Here is an 18,164-nt window from a genome sequence, read left to right as displayed (position 1 = left end):
AGGACCGACCCCTGGGGCACTCCACTTGACACCGGCTGCCAACTAGACATGGAGCCATTGATCACTACCCGTTGAGCCCGACAATCTAGCCAGCTTTCTACCCACCTTATAGTGCATTCATCCAGCCCATACTTCCTTAACTTGCTGACAAGAATGCTGTGGGAGACCGTGTCAAAAGCTTTGCTAAAGTCAAGAAACAATACATCCACTGCTTTCCCTTCATCCACAGAACCAGTAATCTCATCATAAAAGGCGATTAGATTAGTCAGGCATGACCTTCCCTTGGTGAATCCATGCTGACTGTTCCTGATCACTTTCCTCTCCTCTAAGTGCTTCAGGATTGATTCTTTGAGGACCTGCTCCATGATTTTTCCAGGGACTGAGGTGAGGCTGACTGGCCTGTAGTTCCCAGGATCCTCCTTCTTCCCTTTTTTAAAAATGGGCACTACATTAGCCTTTTTCCAGTCATCCGGGACTTCCCCCGTTCGCCACGAGTTTTCAAAGATAATGGCCAAGGGCTCTGCAATCACAGCCGCCAATTCCTTCAGCACTCTCGGATGCAATTCGTCCGGCCCCATGGACTTGTGCACGTCCAGCTTTTCTAAATAGTCCCTAACCACCTCTATCTCTACAGAGGGCTGGCCATCTCTTCCCCATTTTGTGATACCCAGCACAGCAGTCTGGGAGCTGACCTTGTTAGTGAAAACAGAGGCAAAAAAAGCATTGAGTACATTAGCTTTTTCCACATCCTCTGTCACTAGGTTGCCTCCCTCATTCAGTAAGGGGCCCACACTTTCCTTGGCTTTCTTCTTGTTGCCAACATACCTGAAGAAACCCTTCTTGTTACTCTTGACATCTCTTGCTAGCTGCAGCTCCAGGTGCGATTTGGCCCTCCTGATATCTTTCCTACATGCCCGAGCAATATTTTTATACTCTTCCCTGGTCATATGTCCAACCTTCCACTTCTTGTAAGCTTCTTTTTTATGTTTAAGATCCGCTAGGATTTCACCATTAAGCCAAGCTGGTCGCCTGCCATATTTACTATTCTTTCGACTCATCGGGATGGTTTGTCCCTGTAACCTCAACAGGGATTCCTTGAAATACAGCCAGCTCTCCTGGACTCCCTTCCCCTTCATGTTAGTCCCCCAGGGGATCCTGGCCATCTGTTCCCTGAGGGAGTCAAAGTCTGCTTTCCTGAAGTCCAGGGTCCGTATCCTGCTGCTTACCTTTCTTCCCTGCGTCAGGATCCTGAACTCAACCAACTCATGGTCACTGTTCCAAGGCTGAGGAAGATCTACAATGTCAGGGTTATTGGTTGTTTTAGGTAACTGGTAACAGGATACAAAGCTTTCTACCTTTACCATTCATTTAAATCTGGATCATGTTAGCAATGATTGAAAGTAGTCACTTGTGGCTTTCTAATGATATTCGTTAAATTACTTGGTGGTTTTACTCTAGTTCCTAGATGACCGAGTGTCAATTGTGGTGGAAATAATCTGTCTTCCTTGCTGACGTTCTCTGGATTGAATGGTCATAGAAGTTGTGCTGTCCTCACCTCTGAAGTTGGTCCCCTGTTGCAGAGGAGCGATACACTTGTTTGTGACTCTAAGTCGGGGAAATAAGCATGTGTCAGTGCTGTTGCTTAAATTGTAATTATTCTATGGCTATAGGGCATCTTAAAAGAGAGAAGAGCAAAACTTGCAAATTTGATCTTCAAGATGACAATGGATTTGTCTACCTTGCAAGATACTGGATGGGATTTTCAAAATTGCCTAAGTGAGTTTAGCACATAACTTGTTTAGATTTTCAAAAAAAATCCCATGCATCCACTATTAACAACAAGATGCCCACTCTCCAGCAGTGGAAAACTCATTTGTTGGAACAGTTGGTCTATAGGGATGTAAGTAAACTTGCTTCACTGTTCTTTGAATTCCCAGATGGGCAAATCATAGAAAGTTGCTGGATCAGTCTTTGGGCTTGTCTACATAGGAAGTTATACCATTGTAGGTATATGGCTATAACTCCCTGCATGGACACTTTTATTTTGGCATAAGCAACACAAGCTAAACCAGAAAAAGGCATTCTTGTATTGGAGTAAGGGCATGTCTACACTTCCAACTTTGGCTGATGCAGGTGACGTCCACATAAAGCCGCTGCAGTTAGTATATTGCTTGTGCACGTGAATACTTGGCTCCTTGCATCAGTGCTGCATGTGCTCACCATGAGTGCTTGTGTGGATGAACAATGCAGTGCGCCCTGGGTAGGTATCCCAGTGTGCAACTTGCACATGCTGCCTTTTGGGAAGGATCGGAAATGCATGGTGTCTTTTGGGAAGGATCGGGAATGCATGGTGAGGCAGAAACAAGTCACATGGGCTGCCTGGGAGCAAAGGGTCCTCTTCCCAGCATGCAACTTTCTCTATCCCATAATTCTATCTATATCCCATAATTTTTGCACCTTTTTAAAAAATCCCATGAACCTGTGGAGAACTTGTCGTCCGCCATCTCTGACAGATGCATGGAGCCTGCATCGCTCTGTGCTGTTGTCATACGCATTGTAAGCACAGGATGCACGATCCTCCAGTATTTGCAGAGCCTCAAAAAGAAATGAATCAGTGGGGAACATGATGGTTTTGTGGGGGACAAATTGCTGCGGGACATAGTGAGAACCAATTCAAGGTTGTTGGTGGCATTCACAGAGCAGCTGCAGATGGTGGAGTGCTGCATCTGGGCCTGAGAAACAAGCACTGACTGGTGGCATCATACTATAATACATGCTTGGGATGATGAGCAGTGGCTGCAGAATTTGGGATGTGTAAGCCACATTCCTGGATATGTGTGCTGAGCTCAACCCAGTCCTCCAGCACAGGAAAACCAGAATGAGAGCTGCACTGTCAGTGGAAAAGCAAGTAGCGATCGCACTGTGGAAGGTTGCAAACCTGGGTTGCTATCGGTTAGTGTGAAATCATTTTGGAGTTGGAAAATCCATCGTGAAGGGTGTTGTCATGCAAGTAGGCAGGGCCATTAATAATCGCCTGCTATGCAAAACTGTGACTCTCTGCAATGTGTAGGACATAATGGATGGATTTGGAGCAGTGGGGCAGTAAATAGCGTGCATATCTCTATTTTGACACCAGACCAACCTGCCACTGTGTACATCACCAGAAAGGGCTACTTTTCTATGGTTATGTAAGCGATGGTGGATCGCTGGGGACGCTTCACCAATATCAGTGTTGGCTGGTCAGGGAAGGTGCCTGACTCTCATCTTTAAGAACATAGGGCTGTTGAGAAATCTGTAAACAGGGACATTCTTTTCTGACTGGCAGATTACCATTGGCAATGTTGAAATGCCAAAAGTGATCCTGGAGGACCCAGCTTACCCCTTGCTCGCTGGCTAATGAAGCCATACACCGACCACCTCGACAGCACCAAGGAGAGATGCCGCTACCAGTTCAGCAGGGGCAAAATGACAGTTGAATGTGCTTTTGGTAGTTTGATGGGATTTCTGTCAGGTTTACTCACAAGACTGGATATGAGTGGGGGGAAAAACCCCATCCCAGTGGTTATAGCTGTCTACTGTGTCCTGCATATAATATCTGTGAAGCAAAGGAGGAAAAGATGCCACTGGGATAGAGGGGAGAGGTTGCATGAAATGATGCATGTAGGGCAATGGCACTGAATACTGGCACCATTTTCCACAGGCGGTGGTAATTTTAGCTGATACTTTCTGAGAGTAACAAAGGCACAGAGAGTACAGAAGCTGCCTGGGCCCGTGTGCTACTAGTCTGTTAACTTCAGCAAGCACCACTGCAGTAATCATGAACTGGCATGGGAAAGTCTACCACGGAGGAAAAAATAAGGCTGCCATCCTTAGAAAATTTTGGGAGAGGATTGCAGAATACCTCCATAAAAGTTTCATTGAGATCTTTCAGGAGGGTTCAAGGGATATCCCTGTGCATATAAACGAAATGCTCCATATGACCTCCCCTGCCCAACTCTACAGGGGAACTAAAGCAGTTAACAACTGTGCCGCTCATTGTCTCACCACTATCTCTGTAGTACAAGTAAATTGATGAAAAGTCAATAGTTGTGTAGTGTTAAGTTGGGGGTGCTATCAGTACATCATTGTACTGGTAAATACATTTACACACTTACCCAAGTTTATTTCCCCTGCATCAGGCTAGCCTGTGCTTGACTGACTGGATTGTGGTGGAGTCTCAAATAGGTCCTGGCTTCCTGGACTGCCTGGTCGCATGTCTCTCCTCCGCCACCACAGCCTCATCCTTGCTATTCAAGGCAGAAGCCTGTGACTTTGACTTCTCAGCAGTGTCAGTGGTGGTCTTTGGGGAAGTGGGGGGAGGAGGGAAAAGGGGCGTTGTCTAAGACAAGTATGGCGTACAGCTCTTTGTAAAAGCCCCATGTCTGCAGCTTGGCAACAGATTGACTGTTGGCCTCCCTGCCTTTCTGATATGCTTGCTGCAGTTCCTTCACTTTCACACAGCACTGCTGCAGATTCCTGTCGTGCTTCTCCTACATCCCCTGTGCAATCTGCTTATAGATGTCCACGTTTCTACGGCTTGTTCGTAGCTGTGCCTGCACAGTCTCTTCTCTCCACAGACCCAGGAAATCCAATATTTCCTGTCTATTCTAGGCGAACGTGTCACACAATGGAGAGCTGCTAGTGGGTGCTCACCAAGATGAACAATCAGGAAAAGACATTTCAAAAACTTGCGGGGTTTTAAAATGGGGGATGGGGGTTCCGGTTTGCATGACCCTCTGGGCAGTGGATTCACAATTATGACCAAAGAGGTCAGTGTTGAAGGACTGCTGGAGGACTATTATGGTTGACATAGTTAACAAATTTTCGATATTCACTCTGCGTCGACCTCAGTACATAAATCCTGGCTTGACACTGCTTGGGGCAGTGGTGTTACTGCGTTGCTGTAACAAGGTGGGAGACAAATTTAAGGTAGCCACATGCCAATTACATTGATGCAAGGTGGCTAATGTTGACCTAACTTTGTAGTGTAGACCAAGCCTAAGAGTGTCCACACAGGGCATTAGATTGGTATAATTACAGAACTTTAAATTCATACCCTATGGATATAGCTTAGTGTAGACAAGCCTTTAGATTCCAGGAAATAGGTTGCTGTTAGGGAATGGTCAAGAGTTAAGTGAGGGAAAAATGGTAGCCATGAATTTGGGTTTGATGATGAATCTGCCAGGGAAAAGATCTAGGCTTTTAATACTTCAACAAAATCAATAAAATAATTCTAGTTTCGTAAACCTGTTGTGTCCAACGTAAGCACCAAACTGATTATTTCAAAAAATTCCAGCTCAATCAGTGTTTTGAGACAGATTCCACTCTGCTACTTTCTCACCACTATGGTGGTGCAAAGGGAACACAAACCACCTATGATTTCTTCTCATAGACTCATAGATATTAAGGTCAGAAGGGACCATTATGATCACGTAGTCTGACCTCCTGCACAATGCAGGCCACAGAATCTCACCCGCCCACTCCTGCGATAAACCTCTCACCTATGTCTGAGCTACTGAAGTCCTCAAATCATGGTTTAAAGACTTCAGGGAGCAGAGAATCCTCCAGCAAGTGACCCGTGCCCCATGCTACAGAGGAAGGTGAAAAACCTCCAGGGCCTCTTCCAATTTACCCTGGAGGAAAATTCCTTCCCATCCTCAAATATGGTGATCAACTGAACCCTGAGCATATGGGCAAGATTCACCAGCCAGATACCCAGGAAAGAATTCTCTGTAGTAACTCAGATCCCACGCCATCTAACATCCAATCACAGGCCATTGGGCCTATTTGCCGTGAATAGTTAAAGGATCAATTAATTGCCAAAATCATGTTATCCCATCATACCATCTCCTCCATAAACTTATCGAGTTTAATCTTGAAGCCAGATAGGTCTTTTGCCCCCACTACTCCCCTTGGAAGGCTATTCCAGAACTTCACTCCTCTGATGGTTAGAAACCTTCATCTAATTTCAAGTCTGAACTTCCCAATGGCCAGTTTATATCCAGTTGCTCTTGTGTCCACATTGGTACTGAGCTTAAATAATTCCTCTCCCTCTCCGGTATTTATCCCTCTGATATATTTATAGAGAGAAATTATATGTCCCCTCAGCTTTCTTTTGGTTAGGCTAAACAAGCCAAGCTCCTTGAGTCTCCTTTCATAAGACAGGTTTTCCATTCCTTGGATCATCCTAGTAGCCCTTCTCTGTACCTGTTCCAGTTTGAATTTATCCCTTTTAAACATGGGAGGAGTCTCCATTGAGTGTCGTATCAGTATATTTGGTTTCTGCTCTTCCTTCCCCAACCTTTGGCACAGGGGTGGTTCAAGTGGGGAGAGGGAGTGATTGGTGTTGAAACCAACTGGTTATCCCCAGGTAGCATGTGGTATCTTAGGCAATGTAACCAGCTTGTGGAAGTTACCCAGCCTTGGAGCAGAGAATCAAGGAGCTGTATCTGGTTCAAAAGTCTCAACTTCTCTTTTAGCTGAGGCAGAGGCAGTCATGTTTCTGCTTTTCAGCTCTATCTGTGTCTCCCAGAGCCCAGCATTGGGAGGCAAGCAATGAAGTAGCCAGGGCTGTTTAGAGGAGCTGCTATGTAGCTGTAAATGGGAAGGAACACTCCAGGCTCACACCAGAGCTACACCGGGGAGCTGGTAGGGCAGCTGGAATGGCAGTGACCCTATTTCCTCCATGTAGTGGCAGCTTATTCAATCACTTCAGTTTAAACTTGCAGGATGCAGCTCAGGGATCACATTTTAGTTCATAATCAAATGCAGATTTTCTGTTCAAGACACAAGTCGGCCACAGGTTGGATACCCTGATGTAAACCAACACAAAATAATCCTGCAGTAGAATTTTATCAATAGGAAAAATAAAAAATTCAGAGTATACCCTGTTTTTTAGGGCTGCAATTAATTGTTTCGACCTCAGTAGGCTGAAAGTTTTGTGAGGCCCTGTTCTTTTTGCTCCCTCAAATCTTATAAAATGTTCTGTACATGTGGTGCTTAATGAGCAAGTAATTCTGTGTGAGGGATTCAAAAGCAATAATTTCCTGACTGATATATTTTCAGGGTCTCCCTGCCAGCTTTTAAGTTTATCAGATTTAGCATTATGACTATTTCTGATTTTTAGCAGAACAGACCCCACTCCTACCTGTAGACATTCCTTGTTATGCTCATGCCTGTAGCTTTACAGTAGTTCATAGAATACTTTTTCAAGTGGTACCTTTGTTAATAAATTTATAATTTAAGTATCTGACATATAAAGACAAACATGCTGTTTGTTTTAAAATAAAAACTGTTGCAATGAAAAGGACCTTTGTTTCACAAATGCATGAATGGGTTTACATGGTTAACTTCTGCCTGTGTTAATGGGTGTCACCCATGTGCATTGTGTTGCCCCTTTCAACTAATGAGGAAAGCGATGTGGCCTTTGCAGGCACTATATGCAATGTTAGGAGAGGTTTTCTTTTATTGACATCTTTAACCCAATGTCTTTCTTCTCCCCAGTCTTGCAACTGTCACTTCAATGAATGAATGTGATCTAGGATCTAAAACCCCTGAGTTAAGTGCGTAGGCTCCTTCTACAATGAATGGAGAGGGGAAAGATGCTTGAGAATGGGGAAAAAACAGTGAGTTGAGTGGGGAGCTGCCTAACCTATCCAATAGCAGATGCCAAGGAGAGGGGTGGGTCCTAAGCACTGCCTCTTTCAGGATGTTCCTGCCAAAGTCCAGGCTGATGGGAGGCAGAGGTGCCTGTCTCCACTGGGGATTCACATCTGTGAACTCTCTCCTGGAGCAAGGTGATCTCTTTCTCTGGCCCAATGCATGTTTATTTTTTTAAGTCTATAATACAAAATGCAATGGCTTCAATTGGAGAGACTGAGACCCATGCTTGAATATCTCATAGTCCCTTTGTGAATCTAGCCCTACCATTTAAAACAAAAAAACAAACAAAGAAACCCCAGTTCAGTAAATACACAGTTGTTACAATCATGTTTTAGGGTGGCTTGCACCTATTATTTGGTTTTGGTACAAAAGCTATGCAAATTGATATGCTCTCAGTTCTGGCAAGTTGCCACTTTTACCCATCCCAGTGTGGGAAATGTGAGCATCTTTGCTTTAGGGTGTAAAGCACCAGGCAAACTGTAAGTATGCAAGGGATCACCATAAGTCTCTCAACATTTAATGCAAACAAAGAGTTTTTAAAATGTAAATGTGTATTATTTTGAACTCCCTTGATCTTTTTTAATCTATCTTGTTTGCAGGGCTATCATCATATCTGGAGGACCAAACTCTGTGTATGCGGAAGATGCACCTTGGTTTGACCCAGCAATATTTACAATAGGGAAACCGGTTCTTGGAATCTGCTATGGCATGCAGGTGCTAATCATGGATCTGTTTGTCTGCAAATATTGTTTTAGATCCAGGTCTTAATTCTGACACTCATCTAAGTCTTAACTACTAGAATAACTTTTTCATATGTAGCTTAAGTGTAATTAACAGGATAAATAAACCTTGCATGCAGATTTCATTATAGAAAAAGTGCAAATGATGGTAGTTTTGAAGATACTGAGTATATTATATACATACTCTTCTCTGGGCTCTGTCGTGAAAATAGCATAAGAAATACTTATGTTCTCCCTTTCTAACTATGCTGACTTTGGATTCTACTATACATTTATCATGTTTTTAATAAAAAGTTGCATAGCGATTAACTTGTTTAGTTTAGCTGGTATTGAGGAATGCTCTTCTTCAAACAGTTGGAGTAGTTTGCTCATTTAAATAGCTCATCCCTTTGTTCTTGCATGTAGAACACTCCTTAGGATAGTTTTCAGGAGCAACTCTACTGATGGAAAAATAGATGAACAGATTTCATGTTTGTTTGAAACTAGAAATTGGGTTAGTTCATATTGTAGTAGAAACAATGTCTAATCTTAAAATCATTACCAATATGCTAGTCACTAATACTGCCAAATCAAGTGTGTTCTTCAAAATGGTTGATTACAGTTCTCACTGATTCTCAGAAAAAGCAATTAGCAAGAACAGGAAAAAAGAATACCATGTAATAGAAAATATACACTACAGAATATTTCTTCTTTAATATTTCTTCTGTTGTAACATTTCAGATCAGAAAGAACAGGAGTTCTGTGTTTTATGTTTTTTATTATTCAGTGAGTCATAAAAATAAATCTTTGCATTTAGGCATTCAGTGTTGATCCTCCCCTTCCCTCCCCCCCCAGTACATTATAATTCACCTGTAATATGCATCCATTCTTTTATAGTGTCAGCTGTTTATTACATGCCTTATATTTAGGCTTGGAAGGATTAGATTTAATTTTCATCAATGATGAATCAAAATTTACACCTCGGCAAAATACGAGAAATGCTGTTTGAGAACTTATTAGAGTCCACTGATAGTGATGCCAGAGCAGGAGGGCCATGTAGGTAGCTTTAACTTTTTAAATCTCAGTATCTACTGTCATTAGATAATTATTGTCTGACTGCTACGCCCCCGCCATTTTGTCCTGCAATTGTGAAAATTAAATGGATACAAATCTAAAAAATGCTTAAAACTAAATATCAATATTATCTGTTGAAATTATAAAAAAATAAAATAAGAATTTTATTCTGCCAAGCTTACTTATGTTCTTCTTACAGCCAGAATAGGAGTTGTTTAAACATTAAGTACCAAAAAGGTCTCACATTTATGTATGGCTCCTTGCTTTCAGAATTATTGGGACCTAGGATGCATAACTTTTGTTTGATCTGTTTTATGGTACACAAATGGCCGACTAGCCAATCAACAGAAGTGATATAGGCTGTATTATGATTTCATTTCAAGAAGTTAGGTGGGGAAGAAGCATAAATACATAGAAAGTATGTTCAGAAGTAAGTATTTATGTAGACATGATTATTCACAGTGGTCTGGGTTGAGACGACGTTACAATCTGCCCTCACATGTGCACATCTTCCATTGTCGTAAAAGAGAGCAAGGTGCATATTTCTGAAGTCAGAATTTAGCCCAGAGTGCATACTAATGGAACTCCTGTTAGTTCTGAAATGTTGGTATAAATTGCATCTAGTATATGTGAAAATAGGCCTCTTGATTCTCTTCTGGCCAAGAGAATGCTACAGTGCAAAGAGAAGCCATATTGATTGGTTTGAAAGAACAAAAGGGGAAATAGAAGAACTGGTAGAATCCAAAGCCTGCCACTAAAGTTCTTGACTTAATAGCATTAATGGTGGCCTACTTAGTCAATTTATAATAGGAATGGTTCCAAGCTATGCTGCCAGGCAGCCAGCAGAAGAGGAGATTGATCACTGAATAGTGAGAAATAATGAAGATTCTGACTGTATGATAGTAGTAACATTCTATAACTGGTATAAGAGTGACCTTTTCTGCAGGAGGTTTCAGTGACTAACGGTTGTCTTGGCCAGCAGGTTAAAGTTATAGGGAGAGCAAGGTGAATATATGAAATGGAAATTATGTTGGACTGTTGGAACTTATACTGTAAGGTAATTACAATGTTTCTGATTTGACAGATGATGAATAAGGTATTTGGAGGTACAGTGCACAAAAAAGATGTTAGAGAAGATGGAGTTTTCAGCATTACTCTGGATAACACGTGCTCACTGTTCAGGTATGCAGGCATTTCTAGCCACAAAAATGGTAGGGGAAATGCCATTCTAGAATTGAAAGCTAGTGACAGTATAGACACAGGCTAGATTTATACGGTAGAAAATGGAGTTTCACCCATGCTTATATGAAATTGCCCACCATTTGCTTATATAGCTATTGTAACTATGCGTGTAAATTAGGCAGTTGTACATACAAATATTGAGGCAGTTAATGGCCCAATTAAGCACACATATTGGTATGCATATTTGTATGCAGAACTCCGGTCTCTGTCTTTTTAAAACAAGCAAACCCCTATGTGGTTTTCTTTTTAAAAAGAATAATCACCGTATACTTACATTTGCTGTAAAGGTAAGGGTTTTTTTTGGCTATATTCTTCACCCTTGGATCTTTTAATGCATGTTACTTGGGAGTGCTCTGTATCGTTATAGTCTAAAACATTTTTAAAATGTTTAATTTAAACAAGGAATGCTTTATTGGTGTGGCACCATAAAGTGTGCCAGGGACCACAGCCTGAGAATTTTTGCATTAAGGCAAATTCTACAGCTATTGAAGCATTGTGTTGTACTGTAGGTCACTTTGGTGTTAGCTAGCATCCATAGGTATCCAAGTTCCTGAAGACAGGTTTCAGAGTAGCAGCCGTGTTAGTCTGTATCCGCAAAAAGAAAAGGAGTACTTGTGACACCTTAGAGACTAACAAATTTATTTGAGCATCTGATGAAGTGAGCTGTAGCTCACGAAAGCTTTTGCTCAAATAAATTTGTTAGTGTCTAAGGTGCCATAAGTATTCCTTTTCTTTTTTCAAGTTCCTGAAAGCCATGAAAAACTGAAACCATTAATGAGGACTTCTGTCCCTTTAAACTTGGTTCTTAGTATTCTATAAAAGAAAATTTGATTCTCAGTATTGCCAGAGCACCTCTCTTTCAGCCCCTTGTAAGAATCCAATCAATTTACTGTACCAAAAGGTCCTAATTCCTGTGACTATTTCTTCTTCCAGAAGCATCATGGAGCTTCACACCCTATCCTGTAAAGTTTAAGGACCATCAGGACAAGTTTGTCCTTATCACCTTTCCTAAATTCAGGCTTAAGGAAGCTTTGTTAATTAATTTTTTTTTTTTTTTTAGGCATTGCCCATTTCCCCCCCTTTATCCACAGAAGTCCGAGTAGAATAGGCTTGGATTCAAAAGAACCATCAGAACATGAGTCAATCTGAACTAAAATGTCTGTCAGCAAAAAGTTAAAATGGAAATTTGAAGTTGTATCAGAAAATCTGTGGTGTGCTTAAATTTTTAATATTTCACAATTAACTATACAAATAAAGTTAGATGTTCTTGTTTGTACTTTCACTGATTCTGTTTTTATCCTGTGTTTAGGGGCCTTCAGAAGGAGGAGATTGTGCTGCTCACTCATGGTGATAGTGTCGATAAAGTAGCTGATGGGTTCAAAATCGTTTCACAATCTGGGAACATTGTAGCAGGTATGTATTCTATACAATTCTCACTTGTCTCTTGAGTCTTTTTTTTTTTTTTTTAAAGGGAAGTTATCTGGTGAATTGTGGCACAGAATTTAAGTGTTGTAAAAATAAGCTTTTATGAAACTCAAGATTACATTTCTCTAGTGTTTTAACCCAAACATTGTACCATTGTGCTAGTAAAGAAAAAGACTGAAACTGATGCAGAAATGACTAGTTTTATTTTAAATGTTCAAGTTGAGAAATGTTAGAAAAGGCATCAGAGAAAAGTAAACTTGATTTCAAGAATTCTTTAGTTTTGATTATCAATTGTGTTTAATTAGTTCGCTCTAATTTACTATTTACTATTTTTACTATTTACTATTGTCATTTTAACTTTTTTTAATGGAGTAAAAAGAATTGCAGTATTAAAAGAAATCTTTCAAATCTCTTGCATAGAAGGTCACAGGGGAAGTGTGTAGATGTAGGCCCTGAAAGTTAACTTAGAAAATGTACTTAAATTATTAACCCAGCTTGCAACTCACTGAATCAAACCACTTTTTCTGCAGCCAGCAGATTATAGGTTAGTCTTATGTTTACTGAGCCACTTTGTGAAATCTTAAGCCGCTCATGTGACTCTTACTTTAAATCCTTGAGGAAAGGTCCAGGATAGAAACTGCTGAATTGTTGGAAGACCAGCGTTCTGTAGGCTGGTCTCCATTAACCACCAGTCAGGCACAGTGCTATATTTGATCTGTAGCACTGTCACCTGCAGGATGTGTGCGTAAATACAGTTTGAATAGCGAACCTACTGTAGCCAGTAGTCAAGATTACTTTTCTGAAGTCCTTATTCAGCTTTTAAATAAAATTACAATTATGTAACTACTAAAAAGGAAACTGGCAAGTGTTATAGATTCTCATTATAAGAAACTCCAACCCACCCCCAAATTTTTGAAATCCTTTAAAACATTGTGTGGGCAAAGAAGAAAAACTAGAACTTTCAAGCACATCCAAAAGCTCTTGTATAATGGTGTGGCCCTTGCCTAATCATAGTTGAGGTTAAGCAAAGTATTTGGTTTAGAGCCAGTTTCCAAAGTGCTGTAAAATCCATATACTGTATAGAACTGCTTATACTGATATTACTTATTCCCATACAGGAAGGAGAATAAACCATACCATTATAAGGCATCTTTTTTTTAAAAACTGGTATAATTGCATCCACACTAGGATTTGGTACCAATATAACTATTTGTTAGGGATATAGGTTTTTTTAACTAGAATAGTAACACTGGTACAACTTTTAATTGTAGATGAGGCCTGAAATTTCTTTGAGGCTGTCGTGTGGAAAGCATGACATTAACTACATTTCCTGGTTTCCTAGTATTTGTATTGTGTGGTTGAATATTTTTCCTGGTTCTCCAAGGTATCTGATTTTTGACAGCTAACTTCCATGTTTTGGAAGGGAACAGAGTACTGCTAAACAGTCTGAACTGTGCTTTAATGAAGTTTTTTTTTGTTAGTGAATACACCAAAATGCAAGAGTAACACAAAAATCAGATCACTTTTGAACGTCACCCTTTTATAGCCATGCAATAAAGAATTATCCAAAACATCATCTACATACTATTATGTTATCTTAGTTGAGGTGAGCTTCCTTTCAGCCTATTGTATTAACAGCAAGACTGGCATTGTCTTAAGTGTGTGTGTGGGTTGGGGTGGTTAGGTGTTTTGTTTATAAGCTTTAGTTTTATTGCCACAATCTTAGCTGGAAAACCTGATGACAGGAATTCAGGATGTAGTGCCACCAATTTTCTTCTATGATCCTGAGTAGTTCTGCTAATATCAGAACAAATAAAGAGCTTTTCATCTATAAATTGTGTTGTAGCCATCATTTTCCATACGATAGTCCAAAATACATGTCTAGTTCCATGGTGATGACAGATTCACTATGGCCCCATCCTGCAAACACTTATATGCAAACCTTTATCCAAGTACATAGTTTCAATGGAGTGACTCCATGCATAACTGTTTGCAGGATCAGGGCCTAAAAATGTATGAGTTAAGATAGATTCATAGCTTTTTTTAAAAAAAAAAACCCACACACACCAGAAGGGACCACTATTATTTCTAGTCTAACCTCCTTATAACACTGATGAAGTAGGCAATTTAAATGGGGGAGATTTGAGAGGTATATGGAATATTTTTACAATATGTAATTAGAGTCAAATTTGGTAAAGGAATTCGGCAAACACAAAATTATTTCAAATAATTCCTTTCCTTCAAAAGATTCTAGAAAACCTAATATTCTTATGAGTCGATTTTATAAAGTTTTCAATAAACTAAATTTTCTAATCCAAAAAAGCTCTTTTTTAAAGAAATACAAAAAAATCTCTAGAGAATTTTTTTGCATCTGTGCTTCATTAACCTTTTCACCTAGATTTTTCATGTTTTTCTCAGCAGCTAGGGTTCTTTATTCCAGGTATATTTCTGCTGAAGACAGATACAACTTTGATTCAAACACATCAAACTTTATACTGTAGGGTTTGAATAGCTGCTAGTATGGCTTCTAGTGAAACTTTGGAAATGATCCCTGTTTCAGTTTGTTTAGGGGTATTTTTCTGATAAGGTAATTAGACTAGAAGTCTGGTTGGGCCTAATTTTTAGGCTGGACCTGAACCAGACCCAACCCCACTCCACCTGAGCCTGAGATGGTAGAGTTGAGTTTTGACTCCTCCCCAATCCTCCCCCGCAAACCTGAGTCAGTGCCATGACTGCCTCCTGCCCATGTGTTCTGCTCTTTTTCTGCCTGGGGTTGGCACAGTGGTGGCTGCGGACAGCTGCGTGCACCAGCAGCGCACTCAGGCCGCAGATCACACAGCACAGTGAGGTGACAATGGCTAGCAGGAGCAAGGCATGCTGTGGCCACCCGACTGACCCCCACAGGCAGGAGGAGAGCCAACTCAACCCAAGCCCAACAGAGTCCGATTGTTTTCCAACCTAGATCTGACACTTTTAGTCGAGTCCCATTGACTTCAGAGCAGGTTGCAGGACTCTAAATTGTACTGCTTCAAAAGCAATAATGACTAGTAGAGATGGAAAGAGAAAGTTTGTTCTTCTTCAGGTAGATGTGGCCGTGTGTTCCATGTAGGTTTGTGTGCCCTGTAATTGGAGCTGGAGAACGTTGCCTAACAGTACCCATAGGGGTGGTGTTCATGCCCGGTGGCCGTAGCAAATCCCCCACACCTCCAGTCATATAAGGTCACCGCCGCTCTGAACCCCCACAGTTCCTTTGCACTGCCTATGGCTAGAGTTGGAGCTTTGTGTGGGTCCTCACCTCACATTTCTGCCCTGTTTTCTGATAACTTTTCTGTATATAACAACAGTAGTACCTTAGGTTTAGTTTGTGTTAGTTTAGTGTTAGTAGAGTAGTTGGCTGCCTTGTGTGATGACCTCACCAGGGTTTATTCATTGTCTGTCATATAGGGGGGTCATCTGCAACAGCAGCCTCCAAACGAGGTTCTTGTCGTATCTTAGCGAGGGACACATTAAAGAGAGGTGTTCCATCTGCAAGTCATTCACCAAGGGGACTTAGGTGATGAGAGACTTGCAGCTGAAGCAGCACCTTCTGGAGCAGACCATGAGGCCCGCTTCGGCACAGAGGCCCTCATCTAATCAGCAGTCGTCTTCAGATCTGTTTATCCCCCAGAGAAAAAGGGTTGTTCACCCACTTGTGGTGTGGTGAGGAAGAGGTCCAGAAAAACAAGTTGGGATCATTCCAGGATTCAGGGAAACTCTGACTCCTCATCTAGGAGGAGTGCTGACCAGCACCATACTTCCTTCAGCACATGGGATATAGCAGATCCATCCAGCCGCTCCCCGGTACCATACCAAGAGCAGCAGAGGGCCCATACCATGAATTCCGGTTCTGGCCATGAGATGTCCTTTGAGTCCAGTACCAACAACATTGCTTCAGTGCCAACTCTTTCCATGCTGACAACATACCAGGTGGCATCATACATGGTTTACCTCTCAATTCCGGACCCTCTGCTGGTTCAGGAGTCCTCCGGTGCTTTGGCTTCTGCCAGCTTGTCCTCTGTTGTGCCCTTGGCACCTTCTGCCCATGTTACAGAGCCACCAGGTCTGTTGGCACCACAGCTCTTACCACCTGGGCAGCTGACTATCAAGTAGAGGCCAGGACTGGCATTGAAGGCACCCTTGATGCCGGAACATCCTTCAGCGCCTTCTTTATCTTGGCAGCAGATCCCATCATCAAGTCTATTCCCGGCCTTGGTGTTGATGCCTCTCCTGGTACTAGGGAGGAATGTGTCTCATTCAGTACCACCACTGCCGATTCCCCACTTTTCTTTGACACTGGTCCCACCACCTTACTGGGCTTCAGATGAATCCAATCAGTTGTTTGCCCCATCGGGGCTGGCTCCCATGTTGTTATCACAGAACCTCTAGGATTACTCAAGATCCAAGTTGGGGTTGTCTTCCCTCTCCTTGTCAGATAGGAGCCAGGGGTTACCTTTGGATCATCACTGGTACCAAGATCGGCATCTGTCCTGCAATCGGGATGGGCTTTTGGCCCAGTGCCTATGGACACCAGTTTCTTATCTGTATGCCCAGTGGCCCCCTTGGAATCCCTGGGACACTCCTTGATCCCTGAGGTCCCAATCCTCAACCTGCTCCATAACAAGATCACTGGTCCCAATGGTGGCTTCCACTCCCATACCATCTAAGCTGTGAGCGACCACTGAGTTAATTCCCCCTGGACTTGCTGGGCTCTTCTGACCAGATTCTGTGGTACAAGAACAGGTGTTGTCATTGGTGCAGCAGACCGTCTCCTCGTCCTCCCCGGATGACTCCCATGTAAGAATCTTCCTCTCCCTTGGTGCCCGAGGACTTTAAGGCATACCAGGACCTCCTGATGCTGATGGTCACTACCTTGGGTATTCTGGCGGAACTCCTGCAGGAGAATATGCCTAAACTGCTGGATATTCTCCAACCATCAACTCCAGGAAGAGTAGCGCTCCCGATAAATGAGGCTCTCCTGGAGCCTGCAATGGCCCCCTGAATTACCCCAGGTTTGTTGAACCCTACAGCGAAGCATTTGGAGAAATGGTACTTCGTTCCTATGCAAGGGTTTGAGAGTTTCTACTCCCACCCAGCACCTAACTGCCAGGTGGTGACTGCAGCAAATGACAGAGCTTGGCAGGGAAGGTATAAGTCTACCCCAAAGGACAAAGAGTCCAAAAGGATGGATGTAATGGGAAGGAAGATTTATACCTCCTCTTCCCTGCAAATGCACATAAAGAACCAGCAGGCGTTCTCTAAATATGACTTTGTCAGTTGGGCAGCCATATCTAAGTTTGCGGACAAGCTGCTGGAATCCTCCAGGGAAGAATTTATAGCATTCATTGCAGAAGGTCATATTTTGGCCAAGACCTTGTTGCAGTCAGCTCTGGACATGGCAGATGCTGCAGCCAGAATTATGGCATTAGCTGTGACCATAAGAAGGCCTCATGGCTATGGAATTTGGGCATAGTGTCTGACCTGCTGCAGACCATTGAGGACTTACCATTTGGTGGTTGGGTTTTATTTTCAGAGAAGACCGACAAAACCTTGCACTCTTTTAAACGCTCCCAAGCTACTTTGCATGCTTTGGAAGTATATACTCCAGCCACGAAGAGATGCCACTATGGCAGTCAGCAGCCTCAACAGCAATACTGCTCACAGCATTGTTTGGGTTTTTTTGGCCAGTCCCCGCCCTTTCTATGTGGCAGCAGGACTACTCCAGAGAGAGCCACAGATCTCAAAGGAGAAGGTCCTCTAGTTCTGGGCTTAACCAGATGTCCACTGCCCTCTTCCCCTCCCCTTCTCACTGCTCCAGAATCTGGCAAGTGCCCATTTTGACTTGTATGTCCAGGACAGTGATCCAATAGTAACTTCTCCTTCTCTGTCTCCCCTGTTTGCGGACAGGTTGGCCAACTTTTACTGTGTTTGGGACTTGTTTACAACAGAGAACTAAGACTTAAGCAC

At 42.3% G+C, this 18,164-nt stretch overlaps 1 protein-coding gene across 3 annotated transcripts in view; it reads left to right on the top strand.

Moving 5' to 3' along the window:
* GMPS (guanine monophosphate synthase) overlaps positions 1 to 18,164 on the top strand; it is a 60,628-nt gene that overhangs the window by 14,603 nt on the left and 27,861 nt on the right. For all 3 annotated transcript variants that reach the window (XM_037908244.2, XM_043521689.1, XM_027829283.3), the window contains exons 3-5: positions 8,301 to 8,415; positions 10,579 to 10,676; positions 12,046 to 12,149. In XM_037908244.2, the coding sequence (XP_037764172.1) occupies positions 8,301 to 8,415; positions 10,579 to 10,676; positions 12,046 to 12,149 (317 nt within the window). The remainder of the gene's footprint in view (positions 1 to 8,300; positions 8,416 to 10,578; positions 10,677 to 12,045; positions 12,150 to 18,164) is intronic.

Source organism: Chelonia mydas, chromosome 9, assembly GCF_015237465.2.
Source record: "Chelonia mydas isolate rCheMyd1 chromosome 9, rCheMyd1.pri.v2, whole genome shotgun sequence".
In the NCBI taxonomy this organism is placed as follows: domain Eukaryota; kingdom Metazoa; phylum Chordata; order Testudines; family Cheloniidae; genus Chelonia; species Chelonia mydas.
This window is presented reverse-complemented; position numbering and strand designations above follow the sequence as displayed.